Source organism: Tachypleus tridentatus, chromosome 8, assembly GCF_004210375.1.
Source record: "Tachypleus tridentatus isolate NWPU-2018 chromosome 8, ASM421037v1, whole genome shotgun sequence".
Taxonomy (NCBI): Eukaryota; Metazoa; Arthropoda; class Merostomata; order Xiphosura; family Limulidae; genus Tachypleus; species Tachypleus tridentatus.
The window spans coordinates 4,450,851-4,477,607 of record NC_134832.1 but is presented as its reverse complement, the minus strand read 5'-3'; the positions used below and the strand labels follow the sequence as shown (position 1 = coordinate 4,477,607).

General features: G+C 33.0%; 1 protein-coding gene across 2 annotated transcripts; it reads right to left on the bottom strand.

Moving 5' to 3' along the window:
- Window positions 1-54: 54 nt before the first annotated feature.
- Window positions 55-25,958, bottom strand: LOC143258430 (dynein light chain Tctex-type 1). 2 transcript variants are annotated; one of them, XM_076517356.1, is made up of 5 exons: window positions 25,567-25,958; window positions 22,311-22,352; window positions 15,772-15,895; window positions 14,868-14,945; window positions 55-2,017 (listed from the first exon to the last, which is right to left on the bottom strand). In XM_076517356.1, exons 1-5 carry the CDS (start codon window positions 25,591-25,593, stop codon window positions 1,947-1,949), a joined length of 342 nt encoding a protein of 113 aa, XP_076373471.1. In that variant the 5' UTR covers window positions 25,594-25,958; the 3' UTR covers window positions 55-1,946. The 2 variants fall into 2 exon arrangements, with proteins under 2 accessions (XP_076373471.1, XP_076373472.1); XM_076517357.1 differs by lacking the exon at window positions 22,311-22,352 and having other exon boundaries at window positions 25,567-25,821.
- Between the last annotated feature and the right edge of the window lie 799 nt (window positions 25,959-26,757).

The following is a 26,757-nucleotide window of genomic DNA, read 5'->3' as shown; positions in this document are numbered from 1 at the left end:
AATATAAATTATGAAATAGTTGTTATAAAAAAAATGGACTACATAAGAGATCTAGTCTTTCAAAACTTTGGAAGTGAAAACGACTCACAATTTAATCATTTATTATACTCATGAATTGACTTTAAACAGTAATGAATTTTCTTATTTCACAACAGATATTTTGATAATGTCAGTATTATATGCCAGGCCACTATACAAAAACATTTATTCCTATTTTACTACATAAGCTGTAAAATATATAAATGTGTGCACTTATAAGATTTAATTATTAACTATCTAGAGTGACTAACACTTGTTTGTGCCATCTCATACATGTATCAATAAGGCATTGACTCAAAAACTGAACCAATTCATTTCGATAGCTGCTCGTGTACTGACTGACTACCAGCAAACCCTTTGACCTCTAAATTAATGGACAAAGTTTGAAACAGAAGAGTTAGTGATATTTAAATCTAGTTGAGCATTAAAGTACCGTATGTGAAAAATACTTTTTATAACTTATGAGTAAGGATATCGACACCAACCATATATTTTTTTTTATTTTACTTGTACTAACCTTCTTATATTTGAGTAAATTAAAATAATTTTACAAAACATAACACTAAAATTTCATTAGTCTAATGTTTAAGGTGTATAAGTACTAAATTCTTTACAGTAAATTATTAAAATATATGTTTAGCTAAATTGTAGGAAATTCAGCTGTCACTCAAAGGTTAAAAATTTCTAAACTAAATAGTCTCAAAAATGATTATTGTACTAATACCCATCTTTAAAAATTACTGGCTGACAAAATGCTAATTTTTCTAATTTGTGTAGAATAATATTTCAAATGTGAAAATTGCATATTGAATATAGAAAGTATGACACTCTTCAACTTTACACACAGGTAATCCAACATGGGGATATGCTAATCGTATCAGAATCCAGTCCAAGCAAGAGCATACAGAAGTACAGGGTCCCCAACACCATTTACTGAAACAACCAGCATTCATTTTAATATTCAACTAATAATTCTTGTGTGCTTATTTTGTTTATCCCATATAATGTCACTTATAAATTATTATTACACACTGGAAGTTACAAAAGCTAAAGACACAGTTTAAATTTATACCAAACTCTGATGTTGAATGGTAATTAAAGGTAGTAAGTTAAATAATAAATACATACACTGTTTAGAGCAGTTATTGCAAAATTTAATAAACTGAAAATCGTATAAACTGTTGCTGTAAAAATTTAGCTCAACTCTTCAGTGGCCGAAACAATAAAGCATAATAGGAATTTTTAAAATGAACAATGTTACTGTTGGATATAAGATTCAGTCATTCATATACAATTAAATTAAAATGTAACAGCCCACCAATAACAGGCTGACAAGAAAATATATATTGGACAACGCTATTATTCTATATTTCTACAAATCCAAGTTACTAGTTCTCATAAAGACTTGTGGTCACATGTGGAAACAACAGAAAACTTGTCAGCTTTTGTTCTACACCAAAAACCCAGTGTGGCAAACTTACGGTTTATAGTATATTTCAAAAACATGTTGTCTAAAGCCAAATATTATTACACACATTTTACTAGGTAGTACTTGTACCTTCTACCAAAAGATGCTGTGAGATTAAAGTACATGAACTGTACACTAATTTCACTAGAACTATTATCAAAGTAAAATCCAAAATAATTTTTTTATAACAACAATTGAAATAGTTACCAATATTTTTAACCTTTCTACAGAAAACTGCCAATACATTTATCTCAATCACAGTATATACCAGAAAGAAAACTATTCTGAAGTACAAATTTTACAAAAAAAAAATCAATCTGCAGTTAAAAACTGATATAACAGAAATAATATACAGTATTATAATCTGTTGCAATTCAGAGATCAGACGTCCCTCTCATGAAGCAAACAGTCACAATGTTGGTATATATAATATCAGCTTTCAAATAGCCAAACCAAAAACTGAAACAATACAGTACATGGTCTTGTTCTCCCATCTCACAGTGCAACTACCTGAAATAATACAGATAAATCATCAAGTCAATAATTACACTATCACAACTATTTTGTACTGTTAATGTATGCTAGATTTATTATTATAAAAACTGCTGTTTATGAATATTATTGTACACATTTGCCTATAATACACACAATAAAAAGGTCAATTAGTACATACGTAACTTACAAAAAATATGACAAAAAAAATACTACATAGAAATGTTGTACATAAAATATGCTGTACTGTAAATAACAATATATATGCGATTAAAATATCAATGTTATACTAATAATATCGTCTCTCAAACGTATTCCAACACAGAGTAGGATTACCATTAAAATTATCTTTAATTCTAACTATTCTTGTTCTTTTCACCATTTGTAAATATGTACAAAACACATTCCCAAAAATTCAACTTTTGACCAATAGTGTCGTCCACAGCAGACGTTAATGGTACATCTATCAGAATGCTGACAGACTGTTTCAAGAATCCTCCTGTTTTGAAGCCAAGTTTCCCAGTTGAGATGCCATTCTTAATAGCACTATGTTGATGCAGAAATCAGTGTCCCAGTAAAATCTACAAATTCTTGAACAGAAGTGGGATTATTATTCCTTCACTTTCTAAGTCGAGGATGTGCTAGTGTAAGCAGCTCACTTTGTAAGTTTTGGCAATAAATCAGAACTATCCAATCATTTAATTAATAACCTACATCAATTTCCAACAGATGCAAACTGGATATCCAAACAAATATAAGCTAAATAAATTAAGAACCTAATTTCAAAGAATAAAATTATAGCAACAAAAGAAAAGTAACAGGAAGATAAGAAATTGTTTCATTTAAACTCTACCAAACCAAGGATCATTGATTAAAGGCAGCTGCTCTATGTTTTGTTTTCATTACACACACACACACTCACATAAATACTTCATGAAATAACAGTTTGATATATTTAGCCTTTTTACACAGCAAGTAGATTCTGCAAATAAATACCTTATTTTTAAGTGATACTTGTATGCATTTGAAGCTTTGAGAATTAAAAATGAAATCATTTTGTTTTATGGAAACAATTAGAAATGGTTATATTTCTTATAGATTTTCACTGTTGGTTTTTATGGCATCTTAAATTATTGTAGAATTTCCTGTAAAGTTTGTACTTTATACAACTTTATTTTACCTTTCTTTTGTTTTATAAAACACTACACACAGTTTTTATTTTTTTTCCACACTCAGGTTATAAGCAAAATGCCTTTGAAACTTTCTAATTCAGTTTCATTTCATACATGTAATTAGTTTTAAATCTATCATAAATATAAATGTATTTATATAGTTTGGCTGTATTTCTTTTCAGTAAAAGTCTTTCTACATTCAAGCAAGCACTTATGCCAGTAAGACCTGTATAGAAGACTTGTTGTCAAAATGAAACCTGATATGGTCAGATAAAAAAACAAAAAAAAACTAAGCCTATTTAATCTTGCCCAAACCAAAACTTATTTTCCTATTATACTACAACTTTACAATATTTATAAAACAAATAAAAAAACAGAACTGCAATGGTGGTGGAAACTGTCCAAGGACATTCTTTCTTCTTACAGCATACCATCAATCTAAGCCTTTATTACATTGATCTGATCTCTTTTGAATTGGAAGCAATATTTGTTTTATAGCTGAAAATAACAGAGAAAAAGCTTTTGTAACATGTTAATACAAAAATCCCTAACATCTCAAGGCTGAGATATAAGAAATTACTTTAAATCATGACATCTGACACTGTTAAACAGATACTTGCTAAAAATTAATAATATAAAATTTGCACTCAAGTTATAAGATCAAGTTAACCAGTGCTATTTTGTTCAAAACTATTATGACTTTTCTGTCAGGGAGATACAACTGTCATATTATGTTTGGAAAAACTTCAAAGAAATTCCAAACGCTAATGATTTTGTTAAAAGCAACTGTAATCAAGCTTAAATGTAAATTTGTAATTTGTTACTTTTACATATAAAATTAAATAGATAAAAATTATCTATTGAAGGTTTATTTTATTTTCATTCATATTTCAATTCAATGATGTAATTTTGTCTTCACTGTGGGAAGCACATCCATCCAATAAAAAAAACCACACTGTAGATATCCCATTAACTGATTAATATTATTTATCTTTACATCAGGAACTTATAAAGAAGGAAGTGGATGCAATAAGAGAACACGAGCATAAAGCAAGACTAGATCCAACAACCTTTATGACCAAAAGCAAACATTTTACATAAAATAACAACATGGAATCAATATAAAGGTGGAAAAATCACAACAGAAACTAGCAAATGAGGATAAAGAGAACCACAAGAGTTACTGCAATGTTTCAAGAGCTGACAAAGTTTGTTTTATTTGATTTTGAAATTTGTGCAAAGCTACGAGGGCTATCTGCAGAGTTGACAAAGTCCTAGAAGAACTGTTAATTCATGCTAAGAGTAGTTCATGGTTATCAGTTGGACTGAGAAACAATTGAAATAATTACACACACAACTGTACTTTTTCCAAATGGTATATTTATTAAAGGGAGAAAACATGGGAAAAAATTTTGGAAGTAACCTAAGTTCCTGAAATTTCCCATATATACAATGATGAAAACGTAAAAATTAACATTCGTGCAGTAACATGCTGCTTGACTTTAGTAACAGAACTGCAATAATTCTGCAAGGTCACACTATGGAATATGCAGGTAACATGAATGTACACCCTCCACCCATTTGTGTTAATAGTATTCAGTACTATACATCTGGGACTGATATAAACAATTTCAATTATAACTAAGATATAGCAGTTGATCAAATAACATTTCACATGAGTTAGTTACCTCATATCACAACTAGAATATTTCTTTCTTTAATAAACCATTATTAGAACATTGCTGACTTTTCTTCCTTTGCCATTAGATAAGTGATTGGAAAGACGGTGTAAGAAAGAATTTTAATTATCATTATAGCATGTGATAAGCATCGGTCACCTACGTCCAATAACTTTTATCAATGTCATAAAATTTATAAGTTCATTCAGAAGATAATATAAAAAAAACTATTTTTAATTACCTCTCATATAAGTACTTTTATAAATTGTTCATTTATAACACCAAAGCCATTAAAACCTTGTAGTGAAGATATTGGCAGAAAATGAGAATAATGAATAAAATATATCTAAGTAATATTCGCTTTAGTCAAAGCAAGAAAATTCTGTTTCAAGCAAGAGCTCTTCAATTTTATATGTTGCTTAAAACACAGAAAAAAAATATTTATTTACTTATGAACTGAAGTACACTCAAATATTTAGTGATACAATCACTCCTTTAGATAATGTTTATATTATATTTACAATAATTATTTAACAGGTAACTGCTTCAAAAAACTAGTTATAGCATAACTGATTTATTTTATGTCCTCCTTCATGTGTTAAGTTGTCAACTTAATGTTTAGCACCAGTGATGTCAGATGTGCAATTTCGGTTTCAAGTTGTTTCTTTTTAATTTTACAAGCTGACAAAATCTCGCTGGCGAGTCAAAGCGAAAAAAAACAACAAAAAACTCCTTCTCCTTATTTATCAAATACTGAAAATAAAAAAAAAAAACGATGTCAAACTGAATAACACAGTGTTCAAATACCTTGGTTAATACAACTACTGCAGTCATAAAGGTAGTCATGTGTGAGTTGTAAATTTACCCAGGACAGTTGTCAACATTGAATAAAATATTCATTTGCCTAGGAAATTCCTACAGTTACATTATGTATAAAGAATTAAATGTTAATGCAACAGAGTGCTTAAGAGAATAAATGTGAATTGAGGAAGCAGGTACTTATGGAAAATATATACTTAATACAGAAAAATTATAATCTCAGTACATTACCTTTTCTCATATAAATAGCTGGAATCCCATGTTAAACAGGTGAAGGAACTTGTGCAAAAGAAAGAAAGAAGCATCCAAAGGACACTCTGAAAGAATATATACTTGGAACAGAGAATCATACATGGAAGACTGCACAACTTCTGTACCCCAAGTATACTTTTCACACAGTATCGAAAGATGTTGTTACATGCATGGTGGAAAATGGAAGGAGCACATCCAAAAGGGGAATGACCAATGGTTTCATATAGAACTGAACCACAATATATTGGAGTCTCAATCTCTTAGAATACATCAATGTGGATGAGAGTAAAAGAATGTGCCTCCAGATGTAGAGTGGCTAGCGCATAAGACCATACACAGTAAATCAAGTACATTCAAAACCAAGGCTGCTGAGAACCAACATCCACACAGGGGTGGATAAGAATCATACCATCTGTAATTAAACTAGATGGCAAAACCCAGAACACTGGCAATTGACATCATGCGAGGATAGAAAAAGGGAAAAAAAAGGGAAAATTGTATGCCATCTCTCTTGCCCTAAATAATATTGAACTAATGCATGATACAAACTGTACAATATATACGGACCCATTCAGCTGTCTATTGGCCCTGGAATCATTCCATGATAGTCACCACTCTCTTCTCATCAATATCAAAAACAAACTGGCCCATCATTCTCTCTTATCTGTCTCTGTCCAAATCTTGTGGATACCATGTCATGTTGGTATTTGTGGGAATGAGCTGGTTGACAGAGCAGCAAAGTCAACTACAAATCAAAACTCAACCATCAAAAGAAGATCACAACTTCTTAATATATTCATAAGATCATAAGGAATCTTGTGTCCCCTGATCTATATATGGGACACATGGTAGCAATGTGAGAAACTGACTGACTGATCCACGAAGCTGACTTCCAGTATTGCAAAGATGTCTTTATAATGCAAACCATCTCACTCAAAACTAAACTGACAGAAACCACCCCTAGTGCAGTGACATCCTTGATATAATAAAATCATCACGGGATAAGATAAAAGGCAGAACTACATTAACCTGCAAGTACCTTGGAACTGTGAAGTGGTAAGGACTCCCACACTCTACTGGAAGAGAAAATAGGGGAAGAAATTGTGACAAAGATTCCAGTGGAATGACAACAATGGAGTTACATGCATCACATGACAGTGGAGATTTCTTATTTGTAGAGATGATTCATGATGATTTGCATGAGAGGTAGGTAGGTAGGTATTCAGTGTTTATTGGCACAAAGCTACAAGGCTATCTGTGCCAGACAAGATGTGGAACAGTATAGGTATAGGGCAATTAAGGTAAAAAGTAAAACATGTAAAATTATGAACTACCAGGAAGACTGAAGCAAGAAGTACACCCTTGCTGTCAGTCACCTGAAGTTGGCCTTTCCAGTCCTGGGTTCAGTTCAAAAGAAAAATAAAAACTAAAATGTGTAAAATTTAGATTGCCAGGAAGACTGAAGTATCAAGATCAAATTTGCAGTCACCTGAAGTTGGCCTTTCCAGTCCTGGGTTCAAATAAAAATTAAAATTGAAATGTGTAAAAGAAATTGTGTTAAAACATTAAAATGTGTAAAAGAAATCATGCTAAAACACTATATAGTCCAATAAAAAATCTTAAATTAAGTGTAAAAGACCAATGGTTCTTAAAAATGTAAAAACATGAGTGAGATGGGCAAAATCACCTATAACATGGGCCAAAGTCAAGGACAAACCTGCCTCACAAAAACCTTTAAAATGGTTCGTTGTTCTAGGTTGTAATGATGACATGATAATAAAATGTAAATGATTGTGATCTGAGTGCCACATGGACCACATATTGGTGCAGCAGTACCAGAAAAAAGGAATTGGTGGGTTAAAAAACTGTGACCAATGTGTAGCCTTGCCAAAACAACCTCCTCTCTTGAACCTTACAGAAGCAAGGGGCCAAAGACCTAGAGAAGGTTTGATTTGAAAGCTTGTTATTGTGTTGCTCATTCAAGATTACCTGCCATGTGGTGTACAGTCTGGATTTGATAACTGGACCAGAGTTCATGTATAGAATGGGTACTGGGATGACAGATCCAGAACAGACAGACTTTGCTGCTCTGTCAGCCAGCTCATTCCCACAAATACCAACATGACATGGTATCCACAAGAATTGGACAGAGACAGATAAGAGAGAATGATGGGCCAGTTTGTTTTTGATATTGATGAGAAGAGAGTGGTGACTATCATGGAATGATTCCAGGGCCAATAGACAGCTGAATGGGTCCGTATATATTGTACAGTTTGATTAATGCATTAGTTCAATATTATGTAGGGCAAGAGAGATGGCATACAATTTGGCAGTGCAAACAGAAACTGTAGAGGGGAGTCTGTGTGCCATAATTGAACTGTCACAAACCATGGAAGAGCCCAATGATTCACCCGATTTGGATCCATCTATATATAGGAATGGATGTATCATATGAAAGATGTTCAGCAAAGAAAGAGCAATACTTGGGTGTATCTGCTTTCCTCAGAAGACTCAAAGATAGGTTACAATTGGGGACAGTAATTTGCCATGGTGGAGCAGGCTGATTTGAGGAAACTGCAATGTTATTCAAGGATAAATCCAATTCTTCTAATTGTGCCTGGATACAGAGACTAAAAGGAACAATGGCAGATTTTCTGTTATTAAAAAGTGTGGTCCATTGTGGTTGGAAAACACAACTCAGGTAGAATGCTGTGGTAAGGATTGAAGTTTGGAAGCATACATTAGAGACAGTTGCAAATGGCGAATATATAGAGGGGGTTCATGAGATTCTACATACAGACATTGCATGGGAGAAGTACGAAAAACTCTAATGCAAAGCCAAAGCCCCTGGTGATGGACAGGATCCAACATTTTCAGTGCTGATGTTCTGGAAGAACCATAAACCACAGACCCATAATCAAGTTTGGATCGGACGAGGGCACGATAAATTATGAGCATGTAGTATCGATCTGCTCTCCAAGAAGTAGAAGAGAGGACATGGAGAATGTTTAATGCTTTTAAACATTTGATATGAAGTTGTTTGATGTGCAATATAAAATTTAATTTACAATCAAATATAAGACCTAACAACTTTGCCTCGGGGATGACAGGAAGTACAACATCATCAAGACAGAGTTCTGGATCTGCGTGGATTCCCCATCTGCGGCAGAAATGTATACAAACGGTTTTAGAGTGAAAGTTTAAAACCATTTGCCATGGTCCACTTCAATATCTGATTGATTGCAGTTTGTAGCTGCCATTCAATAAACCTCATGTTTGATGACTGACATGAGATGTGAAAGTCATCAACAAAAAGACCGTTTGCAACTGTAAGGGTAGCTGTTTACTGATGGCATTAATCTTTATAATGAAAAGTGTGACACTCAGAATACAGCCCTGAGGGACTCCAAGTTCCTGTGGAAAAAAATGAGAAAGTGTAGAGCCCACATGGACTTGGAATCGGCGCTTCATTAAGAACTGCTGGATGAAAAGGGGTAAGTTGCCATGCAATCCATACGAGTGAAGATCTCATAAGATGCCATATCTCCATGTTGTATCGTAAACTTTTTTAAATAAAAAAAACTAAAGATGTTGCCTTAAAAAGGCTTCTCTGATTGATGTTTCAAGGTGAATTAAGTAGTCTATCATAGAGCATTGTCTTCAGAACCCACACTGAGTAGGTGAGGGAGGTTGTTTGATTCAAGAAACCAAACAATGCAGACTTTATCCTCTCTAAGATCTTACTGAGACAACTTGTCAAAGCAATGGGACGGTAATTCGAAGGAATCGTTTGATCCTTCCCAGGTTTCAGAATAGGGAGTATGATAGCTTGTAGCCAAGCATCTGGATAGACATTTTCCTGCCATATACGATTAAAGACAGCTAGGAGAATAGTAAGAAAGATTTGGGAAAGGTGGCATAATATCTTATTATGTATATTATCAGGTACGACTGATGTATTGCCAGACCGATGAATTGCAAGTTTGAGTTCCATCAGTGAAAGAGGGCGATCGAAATCACAGGAATGGTTAGTTGAAAAGGAAAGAGGCAGATGCTCCACCTGTGTTTTAAAGGCTAAAAAGGAAGGGGATAAGTTCGAAGAGCTAGGTACACGAGAGAAGAAGTCCCTAAGAGTATTGGCAATGCTCTGTGCATCTGTAACTTCGTGGCCATTCGATATTAAGATAGAGAGGAGGGCAGAAGTATATCTTCTACTCACCCTCTGGATCTTATCCCATATAACTTTTGTGCTGGTGGTTAAAGAAATGCTGGAGGTGTATTTAATCCAAGATTCCTTCTGGCCTTGACGTCTAACTTGCCAAGCGTGTGCACGGGCTGGCTGAAATGCAATGCGGTTTGAGAGCATGGGGTATCTTGAAATTTATTCCAAGCAAGTTTCTGAGTTTTTCGTGTTATAGAACAGGCAGAATTCCACCAAGGGCAGGGATGCTGTGGGGAACATGTCAAGGTTTTAGGGATGCATCAAGTAGCAGCTTGTGTATACTGTTGGTTACTGCTACTATACAATCATCTATGGATGATTTACATAAGATATAAATGACTGACTAGGTGCATGAAAATATGTGTAAGAGCCAGTATTGAACAGAGTCAGGTTGTGCTCTATGGCACGCTTTCTCATATCAATATGGGAGCCACCCCAGAGAAGATTATGCCCATTGAAATCTCCCAAGATTAAAAAGGGGGTTGGCAGTTGCTCAATGAGGGTATCAAGGTCTGATTGATTATAATGAGAGCAAATAGTGATGGTACAACCCAAGGAGACACAGATGGCTACTGCCTCCAAGGGTGTGGTCAATGACACTGACCAGGTGGGCACATGCTGATCAACCAGTAATACAACTGTCCCCATCCTACACATAGCCAGTCATTCTAATATAATGAATAGTGTCAGATAGTAAATGTATTTGTACGCTGTAGAAATGTTTCCTGCAAAGAAAAACATATGGGATGATAAAAGTCAATCAGATCTTTGATGTCAGTCACATCTGATTGGAAACCATGACAGTTCCATTGGATTCGTGTGGCCAAATATAATTATTTCAGAGGAGAAGACAGTAACGAGTCCTTCTGCTTACAACATTTTTTCTTTATTGGATGTGGGTCTATCGCCCTCTATGGATCCTGCTCTAGCTCAAATGGTCAGGTCTGAATTTATCGGTACGCATTACTAATGATCGAGAGCGTGGGCGAGTGGTTTGTTTAATTTTGGGGTATCAAGAGAGGGGAGACCTCATGGAAACATCCTGACTTGATGAAGGTGAAGTTCGGCAATGACTGGAAGGTGTGGTCAGGACAGAGATGGAAGGAGACACTGATTTGTGAACTGTGTTGATTTTGGGAAGTGTGTCATAAATATTTGCTGGTGAAGATTGTGTAGAGGATAGTGTAAGGTCTGTTTGGACTCTTACTGTAGTAGTAGAACAGGTTACAGAAGCATAAGTTCTGGTCAGAATAGGTAATAATAATTTTTGAGCCTCTGCCTAAGTGAGAATGTTAACTGTCTTGAGACGTTGTACTTCTTTTTCTTCTACCCATTTCGGGCAAGAGGTAAAATAAAAAAGATGCGTACCATTACAGTTTATACAATGTGGTTCGAGTTCGCATTCGGTGGCATGATGGTCTTTACCACCACAATGCGCACAGGTCAAGGAGCCACAGCAAGATTGTTTTGAATGACCAAATCATTGACAATGGAAACATCATACAGGATTTGAAATATAAGGTTGCACATTAAAATTCAGATATCCTGCTTTTATTGTTGTGGGAGGACGTGGTACAGTAAATGTTAGTATTAGAACATTTGTTGGTTCCAGAATTCCATCTTTTCGAGTGAAGATTCAACATACTGCTGTGACACCTTGGCTGGTGAGACCTGCGAGGATCTCCAATTCGGGGAAAGTCCTTAAATCTCTTTCAACTATGACTCCTCTGGAAGAATTCAAAGTGGAATGAGGAATAACTTCAATGGGTATATCACCCAAGGCCTTTGATGTCAGGAGGAGTTAGGAATGCAGTGATGAAGATGTTTCCACTAAGATGTCTCCTGAACATAGCTTTTTTACTGATTTAGGGGAGCCAGCAAGCCCTTCTGAATAAAAAATGGGGACATCTGCCCTAGAGGTTTGTCACTTAAGGAATGCGAAATTAGGAATCATGGGACAGATTCAAGTGGTGAGTTAGGCTGTACTGATTCATCAATACGTGGGCGTTTTCCAGAAGTCAGGTTTTTCTTAATGGTTTCAAGTTGTGTTATGTTTTTTTTTTTTTAAAGGCTTGTGGCATGCCTTATTCTTCAAAATGTTTGGAAAAAGGAGGCAGCACATAGCGAAAAAAAGTTAACCTTGTGAGTAGAAGTACTATATCGGAAAGTTATAAACAAATATTTAGTTACAGTACAACATTACAGCTAATCTAAATATGTTTTCTTCTTCAATAAAATTTTAATATCTATAAAGTATTTGTTTATTTCATTTTCTGGTTAGGGATGTATGTCTAACAGATTTCCAGAAGGGCCAACATGTCTAACATATTTTCAGCTTCTCCTTTCTGACTTCAGTGGATAGTAAATGCAAAATAATACACGTGGATTATCATTATTTGAATTATAAGCATAATTTGGATGGGAATAACCTTAACAATGTTATGAAAGAATGGGATCTTGGTTTAATGGTTGATCAGTCTCTTAAGCCATCCAAACAGTGTGGTGTCACTAGTGCTAAGGCAAACAGCATTTTAGGTTGTAGTATTTACAGATATATTGAATATAAGTCTAAATAGATTACAGTTTCATTCTAGAGGTCACTGGTTAAACCATGTTTGGAATACAGAGTGAGAGTCTTGGGATTCTTAGTTAAGAAAGGAGATTGGAAAATAGGAAAAGGTTCAAAACATAGCAACTGGGATAACACCTGAGAAGGAAATATTATCATATGAGGAGAGATTAAGATTGCTGAAATTAGTTTTAGTAACAAAGTAACAAAGTCTGTCTCTAAGGTGCTTTGTTTTTTAAAAAAGTGTTAGTTTAATTTAGTGGACATTACAGAACAGATGCCCAAAGATCTCTTGCTATCCTTTAACCCTATCAAAAAGAGCATTCATTACTGCACACATTGCAAGGTTTTAATTGGCATCCAAATTTTAATAAAACTACTTTTTGCTTATGTTATATCAGTTTATATAGAATAAAATCTCAGCTAGTAATTCATATTTTATTGCATACAAGTTTTAAGTTCTAAATTTTATAAGGCAATATTTTTCAAAAATTCTTTAATTTCTCTTAGTGTGTCACATGCGACACATTTTACTAGCCAATTCCTCTCCACTATTTTATTCACCACCCCTCTAATAAGTACAAAATTCAATGTAAATTACTCACTATGAAATTGTAATTGATCGGGCAAACCATAATTTTTATAGCCTTCATTTCCATTTGAATATAGAATCATCAAATGGAAAATCAGACCCCTCTCATCACACCCACCTGTCACATCTGCTCTCAGGATTCATTAATAGTTCTCCCTTATGTTTAATTTTATGTTGTCTATAACGAACAGAGAGCCGAAGTTTTAATCTGTAAAATAATGTATTATGTAACATTGTTTTCTGAATGAAAAATTGTTAATTTCACTGCTACTACAAGTTTCATTCCTACAGGAAAGATAACAACTAGCTTGGATGATTTTGTAATGGTTCTTATCTCACAGTTAGAAAGCCAGAACAATTTTGATAATTATGGAAAACCATCTACTTTCTACAATTTATTATTCTATGTTCTGTATGTATTACTTAATTAAATACATTTTGTGAATTACTGCCATTAGTACAAAAAAGTAGGGTTAAATGTAATCAACAAACAAGATGTTTTCCATGATTATTGTTTATTTAAGAGTAAATTAGGTAAAATAAATAATATAATAAAAATGTTTCACAAGACTTGTACATGAGCAGCTCATGGGTAATGTACATCTACAGTGTAATGTGAGCTTCACATTCCCCAAGTGATTTACAACTTATGATGGTGCAATTAGTAATTAGACATGGTTCAAAGGGCAATCAAACAATAAACTATAATTATAAATAGATGTATACTGTAACAAGGTTAAAGTTACTTATGATAAATGAATGTAGTTTCATATTGCAATCTGAAGTCATTCTAGAAATTAAAAAAAAGAAGAATTTACATTGATTCAATTTTCTTATTTTTTTATGTTACAAGATCAGTCAGAGTGATTGAGCTCATACAGAGATAGGTTAAAGAATACAGCAGAAAAACTATTTTTTCATGAACTAATCTTTTTCTTAGTTTTTTCATTTTAGTTTTGTTTTTTTTATTTCAAAGTCTGCAAAATTTTGTGAATGCACATACTATACTGAGAGTGACTAGTACCAAATCTATAAAAACTTGATACAAGTACAAAAGGTCATGTGGTCAATTAAATGGACCAAGCACATGTTGAGAGTTAATGCTATATAGTTACAAGACTTTGAGCCAGAGTGACTATGACCATTGCATGGTCACCTTTAGAGTTTTTTCTACATTTTTAGGTAAAATAAATTACAGTTTATTATCTAATTTTCAGAAAGCCTAAACATTCATACATAGGTGATAGTTTCTATAAAAAGAGTATTTTGTTTTAATAAACACCTTACAATAAGTGTTAATTGAGTGCTCGGAGATTCTTGCATGCACAGGTTATGTTTGGTCTATGTCAAAATTTCACAAGATTTGCATTTGCCTTTCATTGCACAGAGTATGTTATTTTTAAAGCCAAACTTATATATGATAAATAATGAGTATAGTGCAGTTTATTTAATATCCTAAAAATTAAGAAGGTTTATCTTTCCTTCTCAATCATTATTATGTGTCAGTAAGCAACATTATGTCAACTCCATCCAAAAAAAGAAAACATTCTGTTAATGACATACCATCTGTAGTGTTATCCCAATAGCATGAGCTAGCAGTATGAAGTCCAGCTCCATTTTTCTGCATAATTACACAAGTTACTGTAAAAATATAATGAAAAAAAAAGAAACTTAAATTCACCTATTTTATAAACCACACAAAAATTTTTAATATTTATCTTTGTACAATGTAAGTCATACAATGTGATACCCAAAATGGTAAGATGAGAAAGATATGCAAGTTATCCATACATCTTTACCATGTCAACATAATTTGACACATTTGTTATTTAATTATGTAATTTTATTTTTACCTGAAAACAGTCAATGAGATATAACAATTTTCTTGTAGTAAATGTTAATAGTCAGTGCTTGACTAATAGCTAGCTTGCACAAACACAACAGAATTAGTATCCCTTTTATGTTTTTATTCTTATTTATCTAAAACACACGAGCTTACAATTATAATATTTAAGGTTAGTTTTCTGAGTTGGAGGACAAAAAAATATATTTTAAACTGGGTGAAACCCTTGAATTTCATTTACCTACTAATTCATTACAGAAAACACTGAGCATTAATACTTTTATAACAATTCAACACTAGAAATAGTTGAGACAGGCTATTTATAAATTATATATATTTACTTTTCCTAAACTTCAGTAGTTTTAAATCTCATATATACTAAGTTTTAATTCCACCCAAACCACTTGTGTGGGGGTATAAAGCAATGATTAAGTTAATTAAGTTGTGCATATATTAATTTTTTTAGTAATTATATTTCAATTAAGTTCACATACAACATGAAACCAAACCCAGAAACATATTCAGAGATGACTATCACTAACCAACTTAAACCAGGAAATATATTTCTCTGTAGAAACATTTCTCACTGAATACTACTTCCACTGGTAACATGTAACCACTTACCAATGTACTTGAAGGGTTTGTTGAGTTTCGTTACATGCCCCAGGATTTGTTCCACAATAGTGTTGGTCCACTGATTCACTTTACTATGTTGGTAAGCATTTCCCCCAATAGTGCCTTCCACTGCCTAAGTTAAGAAATATTTTCAGAAAACTTTGCAAGTACAATTATCACCAGTGTTGCAATGTTTAATTTGTGTATGAAACAAGAAGGGCGTTACATTCATAGCAGTTTTATCATTAATTAACACAACTACAGAAGTGTAAAAATCATATTTTTCTTTTCTTTTTTCAATATGTTGTTTTCTCACCCTTCAAATCACTCTATTATCTACCTACAAACCACATTTCCTTTAGTCTGTAACAACTTTCACTGGAGCTTGGCAATTAATATTATTTCCTGAATAATTAAGTGGCGTATTCCATTAATCAACAAGTACAGTGTTTCTCAAACTATGCTGTTTACAAATAAATAGAAAAAGTTGGTGGAAAGTGCTCCCAGCCAGTTGCCTTCTCTCTATTTAGAAGTTCAAAATTAGTGACAGTGGTAAATAATCTTTGTAGCTTTGCTATAAAAAATACAGGACAACCAAATTTGGTGGCAATAGTTTGATTACGTGTTTTGTTGGAAAAATCTAAAATATTAAGAATCAGAAATGTTAATTTTGATTAGTTGGTTATTTTCATGACAATCAATTAATTGACTGTTGGAATAATGACAGTAATAACTGGAAACATTAATTTGGATCAGTTGATGTAATCATAATTTTAACTGAATTATTATTTCATGTGACACTAATAAATGGAACCACTGTACATCACAAAATATATCAAACTGCTCTGCTCTAACTTTCACATCTCCTTGTGTTCACTGTGTACATCTTCATCATCCACATGTAACTGACAGTACATCACCTCCATACCATAAACCAGTTCCTATGATAAGCTTGCATGATACTAAACTGTCAGTGAACCAATGAAGATATCTAACTACCAAATGAATATCAAATCATGACCAGTATATGGTATTCAAGCATACTTCGTGTATTAGAAGCTAAAGCCAGGTTTTCTAGATTAAGATGCCATAGATCACCTACATAATTTAGTAAAATAAGCAAGAACATTCAGTGTATAAAAATGCACAATGATTTATTGTAAAAAATTAGATATACAGTATAGTTAAAAACTACATGTTTTGGTGAAAAAAATTCCACCACCTATAGGAGACCAGAAAAAACAAGGGAAATTTCTTATCCCAGCCAAAGCACATGTATAATTTGCATATTATACAGTGCTATCTAGAAAATAAATTTCCTAAAATTCATTCCTGTGGCACCTGGACCAAGATTTCTATTCAAAATCATTTCATGTTTAATAAGTTTGAGAAATTAGTTTATGCTTAATTCATATTTTAGCTTAACTTGTCCCATTCAATGTTATTCAGAGTTTGGTAATGTTTATCCAAGTTGAATCACTAGTTTTTAATTTCTTGAGAGCATTTTCATGTTCATTACTTCAAAACACAAAATTTCTGCTTGTTTATCCAATATAATTCCAGCCACAAGTGCAAGATCTTTTATATACTCCATATTTATCCTTTAATTCAGGGGTAAAGGCTAATAGAAAAATCATATCTTCTATAAATACCTTGCTGAACACATTCTTTATTAACCTTACTTATTATCTATAGTTTGATGTATTCTAAAATGTGTAATTTACTTTTTCCAATACAATCTGTAATACACAGTTTAAAACTTCATCTACACATATTTTAAATAATACAGTTCACACTTAAAATATTCACTACTTGAAAATACTTTAAAGACCCTATCAACAAATGATGAAAAAAGAAGACATCATTTGTAACAATTGGTGACATGGTCTGGTATGTGGTGGCATGGCAACTATGTACAGCTTTCTGCACACCAAATTAGAAAGAAGCCTATCATTGTCATAATTACACACATGTACTTCTGATATAAACAATATATATTTCCTATTTCTTCTGTTCTCCTAAAGATGGTGGAATTTTTCCACCAAAACATTTAATTTTTAATTGTATATTTTACTTTTTTTAACTTTACAGAATAAATTATTGTGCATTTTTTATTTTTTTAACTATTTTATGAAATCTGCACAAAGTGGCCATAGAATAAGGTAGCAGTTAGGCTACCTGCGGCCAAACATCCGGTTAAAAGTTAAAACTAAATTTAGTAAAATTCATAAAAGGTAATTAAGGTAGAACAAAACAAAGTTTAAAAAACACATAAATTGCACAAAACCTGATTAAATCTAGTCTACGATGTTAAGAGAAAAACTACAATAATTCAAGTTGTAAAGGACTTTCTGCAGCATAACTAATTATCATAACTTGCCAGGAAGATTAACAGCCAAGTACAAAAACCACCGTCAGTCACCTGAAATTGGCCTTTCCAGTCGTGGTTCTGAGTTATTTGACATTATGGCCATTTTCAAAAAGGAAAGTAATAAAAAGGTGTGTAGCAAGATCATAATCATAACTCACCAGGATAACTAACGGGTTGTTCACACGGATAGTTCAAACAGCAGAATTAGTCACCTAAAGCTGGCCTTTCCAGTCCTGGTTTCGAGTTATTTTTAAAAGGGAGCCACATTAAAAAGGTGTAATGTATATATTATAAAACTTAAATGGTATTAAAAAGATTAATGGCCTTTAAAAAAACTAAAAACATTACCAAGGTGGACAGTGTCACCATAACTAATAACATTGTCTAATGTTATGGACAAACCTTGGGACAGAACACGTTTAAAATAGTGTTATCGTTGAGAGTTGTAACGACAGCAAGAAAGTAAATTGTGGCTTATTGTGATCTGAGCGTTTCACAAACTCCACACTGGTGCATCAGTTCCAGATAAGAGAAAATGATGAGTTAATAAACTGTGACCAATGCATAGTCTAGTTTGGTCTTCCTCTTTCCAATCCTTACAGAAGCAAGACGGCCAAAGTTCAATAGAGGGTTTTACTTGGAAAAGCTTGTTTTCACATTGCTCCCTCCAAGTCAACTGCCTGCTGTCACGGAGCCGATCCTTGAATACAGGACCATAGTCCATGTATGGGACAGGCACAGCGGTGATGGTGCCAGAGCAGACAGACTTAGCTGAGGTGTTGGCGAGCTCATTCCCCGCAAATGCCAACGTGACCCAGTATCCAGAAACACTGGATGGAAGTAAATGTTAAAGAAAAATGGGCCAGTCGGTTTTGAATATTGGCGAGAACTAGGCGAATCAGTATAAATAGTGCAGTCTGCAATTAAGATAACCTGCTTTGATGGTGACAAGCAGATGTGGTGACATAAATGTCAGAATGAAGACACTGGTCAGCATCTTAATTCCATCTTTACGAGCCTCACTGCAGAAACTCCTTGGGTGGAGACACCAGTGAGAATATCCGACTCTGGGACTTTCCTCAAATCTTTTTTCAACAATAACTCCTTGTGATGAATTCAAAGCAGCACGAGGTGTAACCTCTATAGTTATATCCTCAGTTGCCTTTGAAAGCAACAGGAGTTCACTGTGTTGAGATGTGGATGTTTCCACCAACATGTCACCAGATTGAAGCTTCTTTACTGACTTTGGAGAGCCAGCAAGTCCCTCTAGTCCCTTCTGAATGAAAAAGGGAGACATTTGCCCTAAAGGTTTGTCTGAAATTGAATGCAATATAAGAAAATGAGATGGTACGGATGGTGAGGATTACTACTCAGAATCTTCAAGACGTGGTCGTTTACCTATAGACTGCTTTTTCACTATTTTATTAAGATTTTTAATTGGAGTATCCATAATAAAGAAAGAGAAAATTCGGTGCCCACTGACCCCACCCACCATGGAGCCCTACGAGGGGATGCACTACAATGTCAAACAAGGACACTGCAGCAATGCCAGAGTTTCGTGAGCACTATACCCAAACACCAGCATCAGACATAATATCCACAGCACCTGTTGAGAACATCCAACACTGGTACTTGGTGGACCCTAGCCCAAGTGGACCAGCCAAATGACCAAAGGGGGACCTCTCCAAGGCCACCCGTCTACAGGAATTCAAGGCCAAAGTGGTGTGTTAGGGTTGAACCCCTCAACCACCAGTATCCTCTCCTCCCCTTTACAGGTTGCCATGCACAGCAAACAAGTGAGTGGATGTTTAGATCCCAGAGGAGGTAAACTGAATAACAGAACCTTCCCTGGGAGGTCCCCTCACCACGTATAGGAATCCATACCGAGGGGCCATAAGTGTTATAAATGATCAAGCAGTCAACTGTATTAGTCAATTACATATAACACATGATGAGAGGTGTGCCAATTTCAAAATAATAATTGTTAGATAAATGTGTAAAAAATGCTCTTTTCAAAGGTTTTAACGTGTATGTCGCATCTACATGTAGGTTATAAAGCTCAAATAAATCTACTGAGAGCTGAGAAGGTTTACTAGCTGTTTCATCAGAATTCATTCTTAAAACTTTGAAATGAAGTCAAAAGATCATATAAGCAACTTATTGTCCATACATACCACTACTTAACTACCATTGTATTATTGAAGGTAGAGACAGAGTTAGAGCAAATACTTTTCATAGCTCGTCTGTCAAGTGACAATGAAACTGAAGTTCTAAGTAGTTTGATAAAGGTTTATTTTGAAATAAAGGGTTTAAAACTTGAATAAAATAAAACTTTGAATCACAAGATACATTATTATATTGATTTCATTTACATAAATTGATAGTCAAGGGTTTTAATGAAATTTTGTAATACGAGTTGTGCAGAAATTTGTTTAAAGGGGCTTTCACTGTGAAAGGGTTAATTCTGTTGCTACAGTTAGGTCAAATTGTACATCACAACCTTTTGCAGAGTCGCATTCAAAATTTAATTAAACTACTTTATTATCAATGTATACAAATAAACTTGGCACCAAAATGTAATTCATATATCATATTTTAATACAAGTTTTAATTTCTCAACTTCGTTAAATTATATTTAAATAAACCTTCAATCTCTTCTGGTATGAGAATCATGACAGAAGCTCTGCAGGAGTATACCCATAGGAGATTCCATCCCATACCTTGTAGGGTACACTTCTTATGCAGTATAGAAGGGCATGTGGCATGGAAATGGGGGAAAAGGAATATGGCCATCCAAGGACTTGTACACAAGAAACTGGAGAGCCACTATGTGCAGCATGGTAAGTGTGCATTTATACCATACCATACCTGGTGCACATGTCAACCCTACTGTTAGATATTATTGGACTGACAAAAGCCGTAGGGGAAGGGCAGATAAAATAAAACTGCATGCTTGCCTCAACTTTACTTTCAGACCCTCAAACCAACACATGCTGTGGGAGAAGGGCAAGAAATTCATGCTTTGTGTGTGCTTGTGTATGTGTGTGTAATATTTGTGCATGCTCACCTCAACTCTATCATCAGACTCTTAGACTTGCACCAAATGCAAGATGGCACAGAATTCATGCTGTAAAATGTGTAATCTTGGTGATGCTTGCCTTAACTGTCAAACTCCTAAACCAACACCAGCTGCATGAGGAGGGCAAGGAATTCATATAATAAAGTATACAATATTAAGAGTTGCAGTATTAAGAAATGGAGAAATGAGTTTTTATACAGTGTGATGTTTTATTTCTATATATTTTGAAGAATTAAGTTAGGATTATTTCTTGTTCTGGATGCATACAACCAGTTGACACCCAATCATTACATATATTATCATATTACATCAAATACAAACATACAGTGTATAATGTAACTCAACTGTCATGCATTTTTTACCAGGTGCTTATTGTTGACTAACTTGTGACACAGTGTTATGCTAATAACTGTAAACATATGACAAAAGATGGTTATTGCTGATTAACAGTGTTGTGTTAATAACTGTAAATACATGATGCTGAAATATGAGATGTAAATATTTCACTGCTAAGTCACAGTAAAAAAAAAAAGAAAAAAGAAAGAGAAAACTGAATTTGCATTTTTCATTATTATTACTTCTGCAGGCATTATCATATATGTTTTTATCTACCAATGCCTGACTGGATTCACCACTCAGCTTCTGAATGTCACTTTTCCAGTGTTCATGGAATGTCTTGTTTAACTCGTCTTCATATGTTAACAAACAGTGCCAGAGATTACTATTTTATTGAGCTAGTTGAAGCTACCATCCATGGACTACACATTCATGTTACAACACAACTGACAACTTACAATGCTATACGTATCTGATTAATAGCTCCATGCAACAATAGGGACAAAAGCTAAACTAGTGAAAATCAGAATCTTACAAACTACAATTTCTACTTTCTGGAGCTTTGTAGTAATTACTCAACATAAAAATATTTTTATATTTTGACAGTTGTAGTGGATGTTTACCTAAAGTTAAAGAATAATTTAACTGAAAATCTTATATCAATTGACACTACCATTTAAAGAGAAAACAGAGAATGACAATTTCTTTGGATATCATTACGTTTAACAAATGCAATTAAAAAAAAAAAAACTTACTACTTACCTCTTTTATTATATTGCTGACTTCATCAACAACAAACATTGTCTGTGAAAGTAAATAAAAAAACTAATAATCTACATAGATATTATTAATAAAAAAACACAAAACCTACTTTTCAACAACCACAATGAGGATACTGTTATTTCTCTATTGAAATCAACTTTCAGTTACAGCAATGCTTACAACAAGCACAAAAATATAAAAAATATCATTTTGGTCATGTCTTTTTCATTTATTATGCATATATTTTGGTTAAGAGTGTATTAGTACTTAAGAAACAAGTATTAATGCAAAGTCAAAAACATTTGAGCAATATGAAAACCTCAGGATCAGTAATGTGTAAATGTATACTACCAGATGCCACATCAAATACAGCAAAATTGATTTGTCTATTAAAATTTTCTTTAAAACATTTAAAATAGTGTCAAGCTTCCAACTCTTCAAACTAGCACTGTGATTCAAAAAATGTTAGTCCTTATAAAAAGATAATAATTTGTTACATGGCTAATACAAACTTTTAACAACATATCCTCACACAAGTAGATGCAGACCAACTATATACAAACTTCAATACATTCTGACATTAAAGCTATGTGACACAACTGCTTGTTATGTATCAGCACGGCAAGAAACATTTTTGAAACTCTCAAAATAATAGTGTACAAAAAGATACAAATGTCATAGGTGGGATAATGAAGTTTTGCAATTGTTAAAGTACACAGTAAGATTGGAATAATTAACACTAGCACTACACTACCAAATGAAGCTTATATTAGTACTAGCGTTGCCTACTTCAAGTAGGCATTGTGTTTGGCCAGAGTACATGAGGATACAATAGTTGAAAACATTTTATAAAGCTACTGACAAACTTTGGCTTGAAGTGGCAGTTGAAAGTACACCCATCTAACAATGATGAACAGACCAGCTAATTCAATCAATTGTTCCACTGCTTTATTATCTAGTACCTTCAAGTTGCAGATATTGCTTGGAAAGTGAGAAATACATACAGATTTCATGTTTTCAAGACAGCAAGAACACTCATGAATAAAAAAGCACACAAAATATTTTCTTAATGCATTCCTCATACCTCATATTTACCTATAATTATTGATTATAATCAACATGCATGTCACAGACTCAAAATAAATTAATATAATACATCAATTTTTCAAAAGGCAATAAAAATGTAAACATTCTCACAAATAAGATGTCAGTAATTTTACAACTATTTCTCTGTATGGTATTACTTAATGTGCGTCCATGTCATCCACATTCATCTTACTCACTAATTATTCAGACCTGTATTTCTTACTATACGTGTATGTTTTCAATTGTTCCTTAAATTACTAGAACTCATTTCAAATACAAATTCTGTATGAAATGAAAATACAACTGTTTAACCAAGTTCAAAGTACATGAAAATTAACCCTTCATGCTTCTTTGTTCACTGTACTTACTTAAGCTTTAAGATATAATTAAATGTATTCTGACTCACAGAGAAAAACAATGATAAAAAAATGATCCCAAATGAAAGGAAAGTAAAACATATTACAGTTAATATGCTTTAACACAATATTAACTTCAGGCTCTAAGTACATGTGATTTCATAAGTCTGGTCTGTGTGAAATCTTGCCTAAATATGCTCAGTATTTTACACAACAGTACAAAGTCATCACATTATTGTAAATTTTTCCCAGCCATATAACATATTGCCATTTCAACTTTTCACCACATTTCACCTTATGAACCCCACTTTAGCTCATCATCAGGTTCTAACATACGTATTTCAGACTACACTATAGAAAAATATATTTAAAAATAACACTGTAGCTTTTGAGCTTTTGTTTATAAAAGAATACTTAATCTAACCTATCACCAAATATAACTTAGAATGACTGATCAAAATATATCAATAATTGGCAAAGACATGCATGTAGGTTCTGAAAGTGCATAAAAGGGTTGAGTGGAGGAAAGAAATACACAATTTTAATTAAAGTTTCTTTTTTTTCCAGATTCATTAACTTTTTGAGATTTTATAGGATTATGACCACCCTGCAGTATAATTTTTGTGATTAAAATACAGTACTAGAAAAAAACAAAACACATTGAACTAAAATTGCAAAAATTAGACATTTATTTCCTTGAAATACCTGCTTAAGTTGCTATAAGATACTTGGAGAACATTTTACTGGAGTTTTCCAAAATCCATTTCAAATTTCCTTACCAACCAATGAACCGTTTTGTTCAAAACTGAAATTGGTTGAGCAAGATCTTTTGCAAAATAAAATCAAAATAAGCAGTAACTATTAATATAATTAAAACAATTAAAAAAACATGCATTTTCAAAAATCTGAAAAACTGGAATACCTTCATGGACCAGATTTCAATCATATTTGTCTAAATTGTAGTTATACTCTTGTTTTTACAACTCAAGGTTGTTACTTAAAATGTAATTTTAATGTTCATATTAAAAGACATTATGTTAAGTATACCTTTAAATCTAAAAAAAAAAGTTTATTTTTTATTCACAAAATTGTGACATTGAGAAAGTTACCTCTAAATTTACATTAATGCTGTATTCTATTATTCTTTATATACAAATTTAATGTTTGATTTGATCAGATAACTTTAATTTAGATTGGTATGCATCTCTTCTGCATGCAGTGTGTTACTTAATATTTCAAAACTGTAACATATATGTACATACTGTAAAAGCTGTAAACTACTTTTGTGACGGTTCTGTACAGCTTCTATTTGAATATATACTAGATGTCCCATAACAGTCTCTCATAACTTGTGTTCATGACATTACATTACAGCGTATGTAATAACACATTACTAAGTACTATGGACAGTCATGTGTGACTATCGTAAATAATTAATGTAACTTTCACCTAGCAATAAAATACCAAAACAGTACTATGTCGACAGTATATATAGTCTTATCTCTTCTCTTGCATCCTCTTTATTTTAAAGTAAATACTTCGCTTTCCTTTAGGTTCCGTAAAATGTAAAACTTTCATTCTGTCATTGTCAATCCCATTTTATATTCATACTTATAGTGTCATATTACTATTCGTAATATTATTACTGTCAGTATCACTGACCATGAGAATTTTGTACGTTAACACTATCCCAATCTCAGTACAACAGCAACCTTATAACGAAACAATAAAAGTATTCGTTTAAAAAACTTAATGTTAAACGTAATTAATTATATAACCCTAACGAAAGGAACTGACAAATATCCATCACAAACCTCTTCAGTAGTCTGTAGATCTTCCATTTTTATTATTTTTAGGCCTACCTACTGCTCATTAAATTGTTCACTGGTTATTTTTCTTTTCTGTATTAAATTCACAAATACACATAGAAGGTACAATTGTAGATAATTTATTCTCTACCGGTTTCCTAAAATATAAAATTAAATATTGCTCCTTTTATACAATAAATCAGTTTTGCAACTGAAATAAAGATACTACGTTACTTCTCTTGAATGAAAGATCTCACACTGACATCTGAAAATTGATTAGCTTACGCTGTAATTATTAGTGTGACTACGTTTCATTGCTCTAAATACCAATCACGTTAGAGGAACACAAAACAAAATTATTCTTGTCGTGTGCCGACTATGTTCCACCGAATTTGTATTAAGTGGATAATATGTTGTTATGCATTTACCTTATTTAATTTTATTTTTTTGTTTTTAAGTTCAAAGCTATCAAGTTGGATATTTGTGACATGCCACAGCGAGTATCGAAACTCGATTTTTAGCATCGTAAGTTGTTAAACTTTCCACTCAATCATCAGGGTTTCACGGATTTCACATATTCAATGTATGTCTACAAAGTAATAATAAACAAAATCCGCGCAGGATTTTACTTTTCATAAATTTTAATATCACCTCTGATGAAAATAGAAATTATTTTCGGTACTGCAATGAAATTACATATATACATAAATAATCGTGATAACTTGAGTGAAGAAGCATATTATACTAAAATAATAATGAGTTCAAGCAATTCATCCAAACTTTTTCAAGGATAATCACAGCGTGATTTTGTTAAATTATATATATATTAAGAAAAAAAGTTTAATTTTTATTACCGAAGAATTTCGGCGGTTGACGGCTAGAGCCATTTTGTTGTCTTTATTTGTTTCATTTTACAAAAGACTACAACTGAAGGTTATCTGTGCTAACAATCCCTAATTTAGAATTTATAGACTGGAGGGAAACAGATAGTCAACAGTTGTGACGCAGCTAACTGCCCCCTGAGATCATAAGTAGGTGAAAGATTGAATATTGCATCATCCAAAAACTGGGGGAAAGGAGCATAAAATGTCATGATGCACTCACTGGAAACGCTTATAATAGGTTATTCTGGCCATATTTATATGAAGATTTTGAAAACGTTATAGAAATTGCATCATATGCACTTTCCACAACCCA

What these genes read in the sequence shown, in the direction of transcription:
- LOC143258430 (XM_076517356.1), bottom strand. Translation starts at nt 25,593, where the DNA reads ATGGAAGATCTACAGACTACTGAAGAG. An exon ending in TCAGCAATATAATAAAAGAG is followed by an intron (nt 15,896 to 22,310) that starts GTAAGTAGTAAG and finishes TTCTTAACTTAG; the next exon opens with GCAGTGGAAGGCACTATTGG. An exon ending in TTGGGATAACACTACAGATG is followed by an intron (nt 2,018 to 14,867) that starts GTATGTCATTAA and finishes GTATTATTTCAG; the next exon opens with GTAGTTGCACTGTGAGATGG.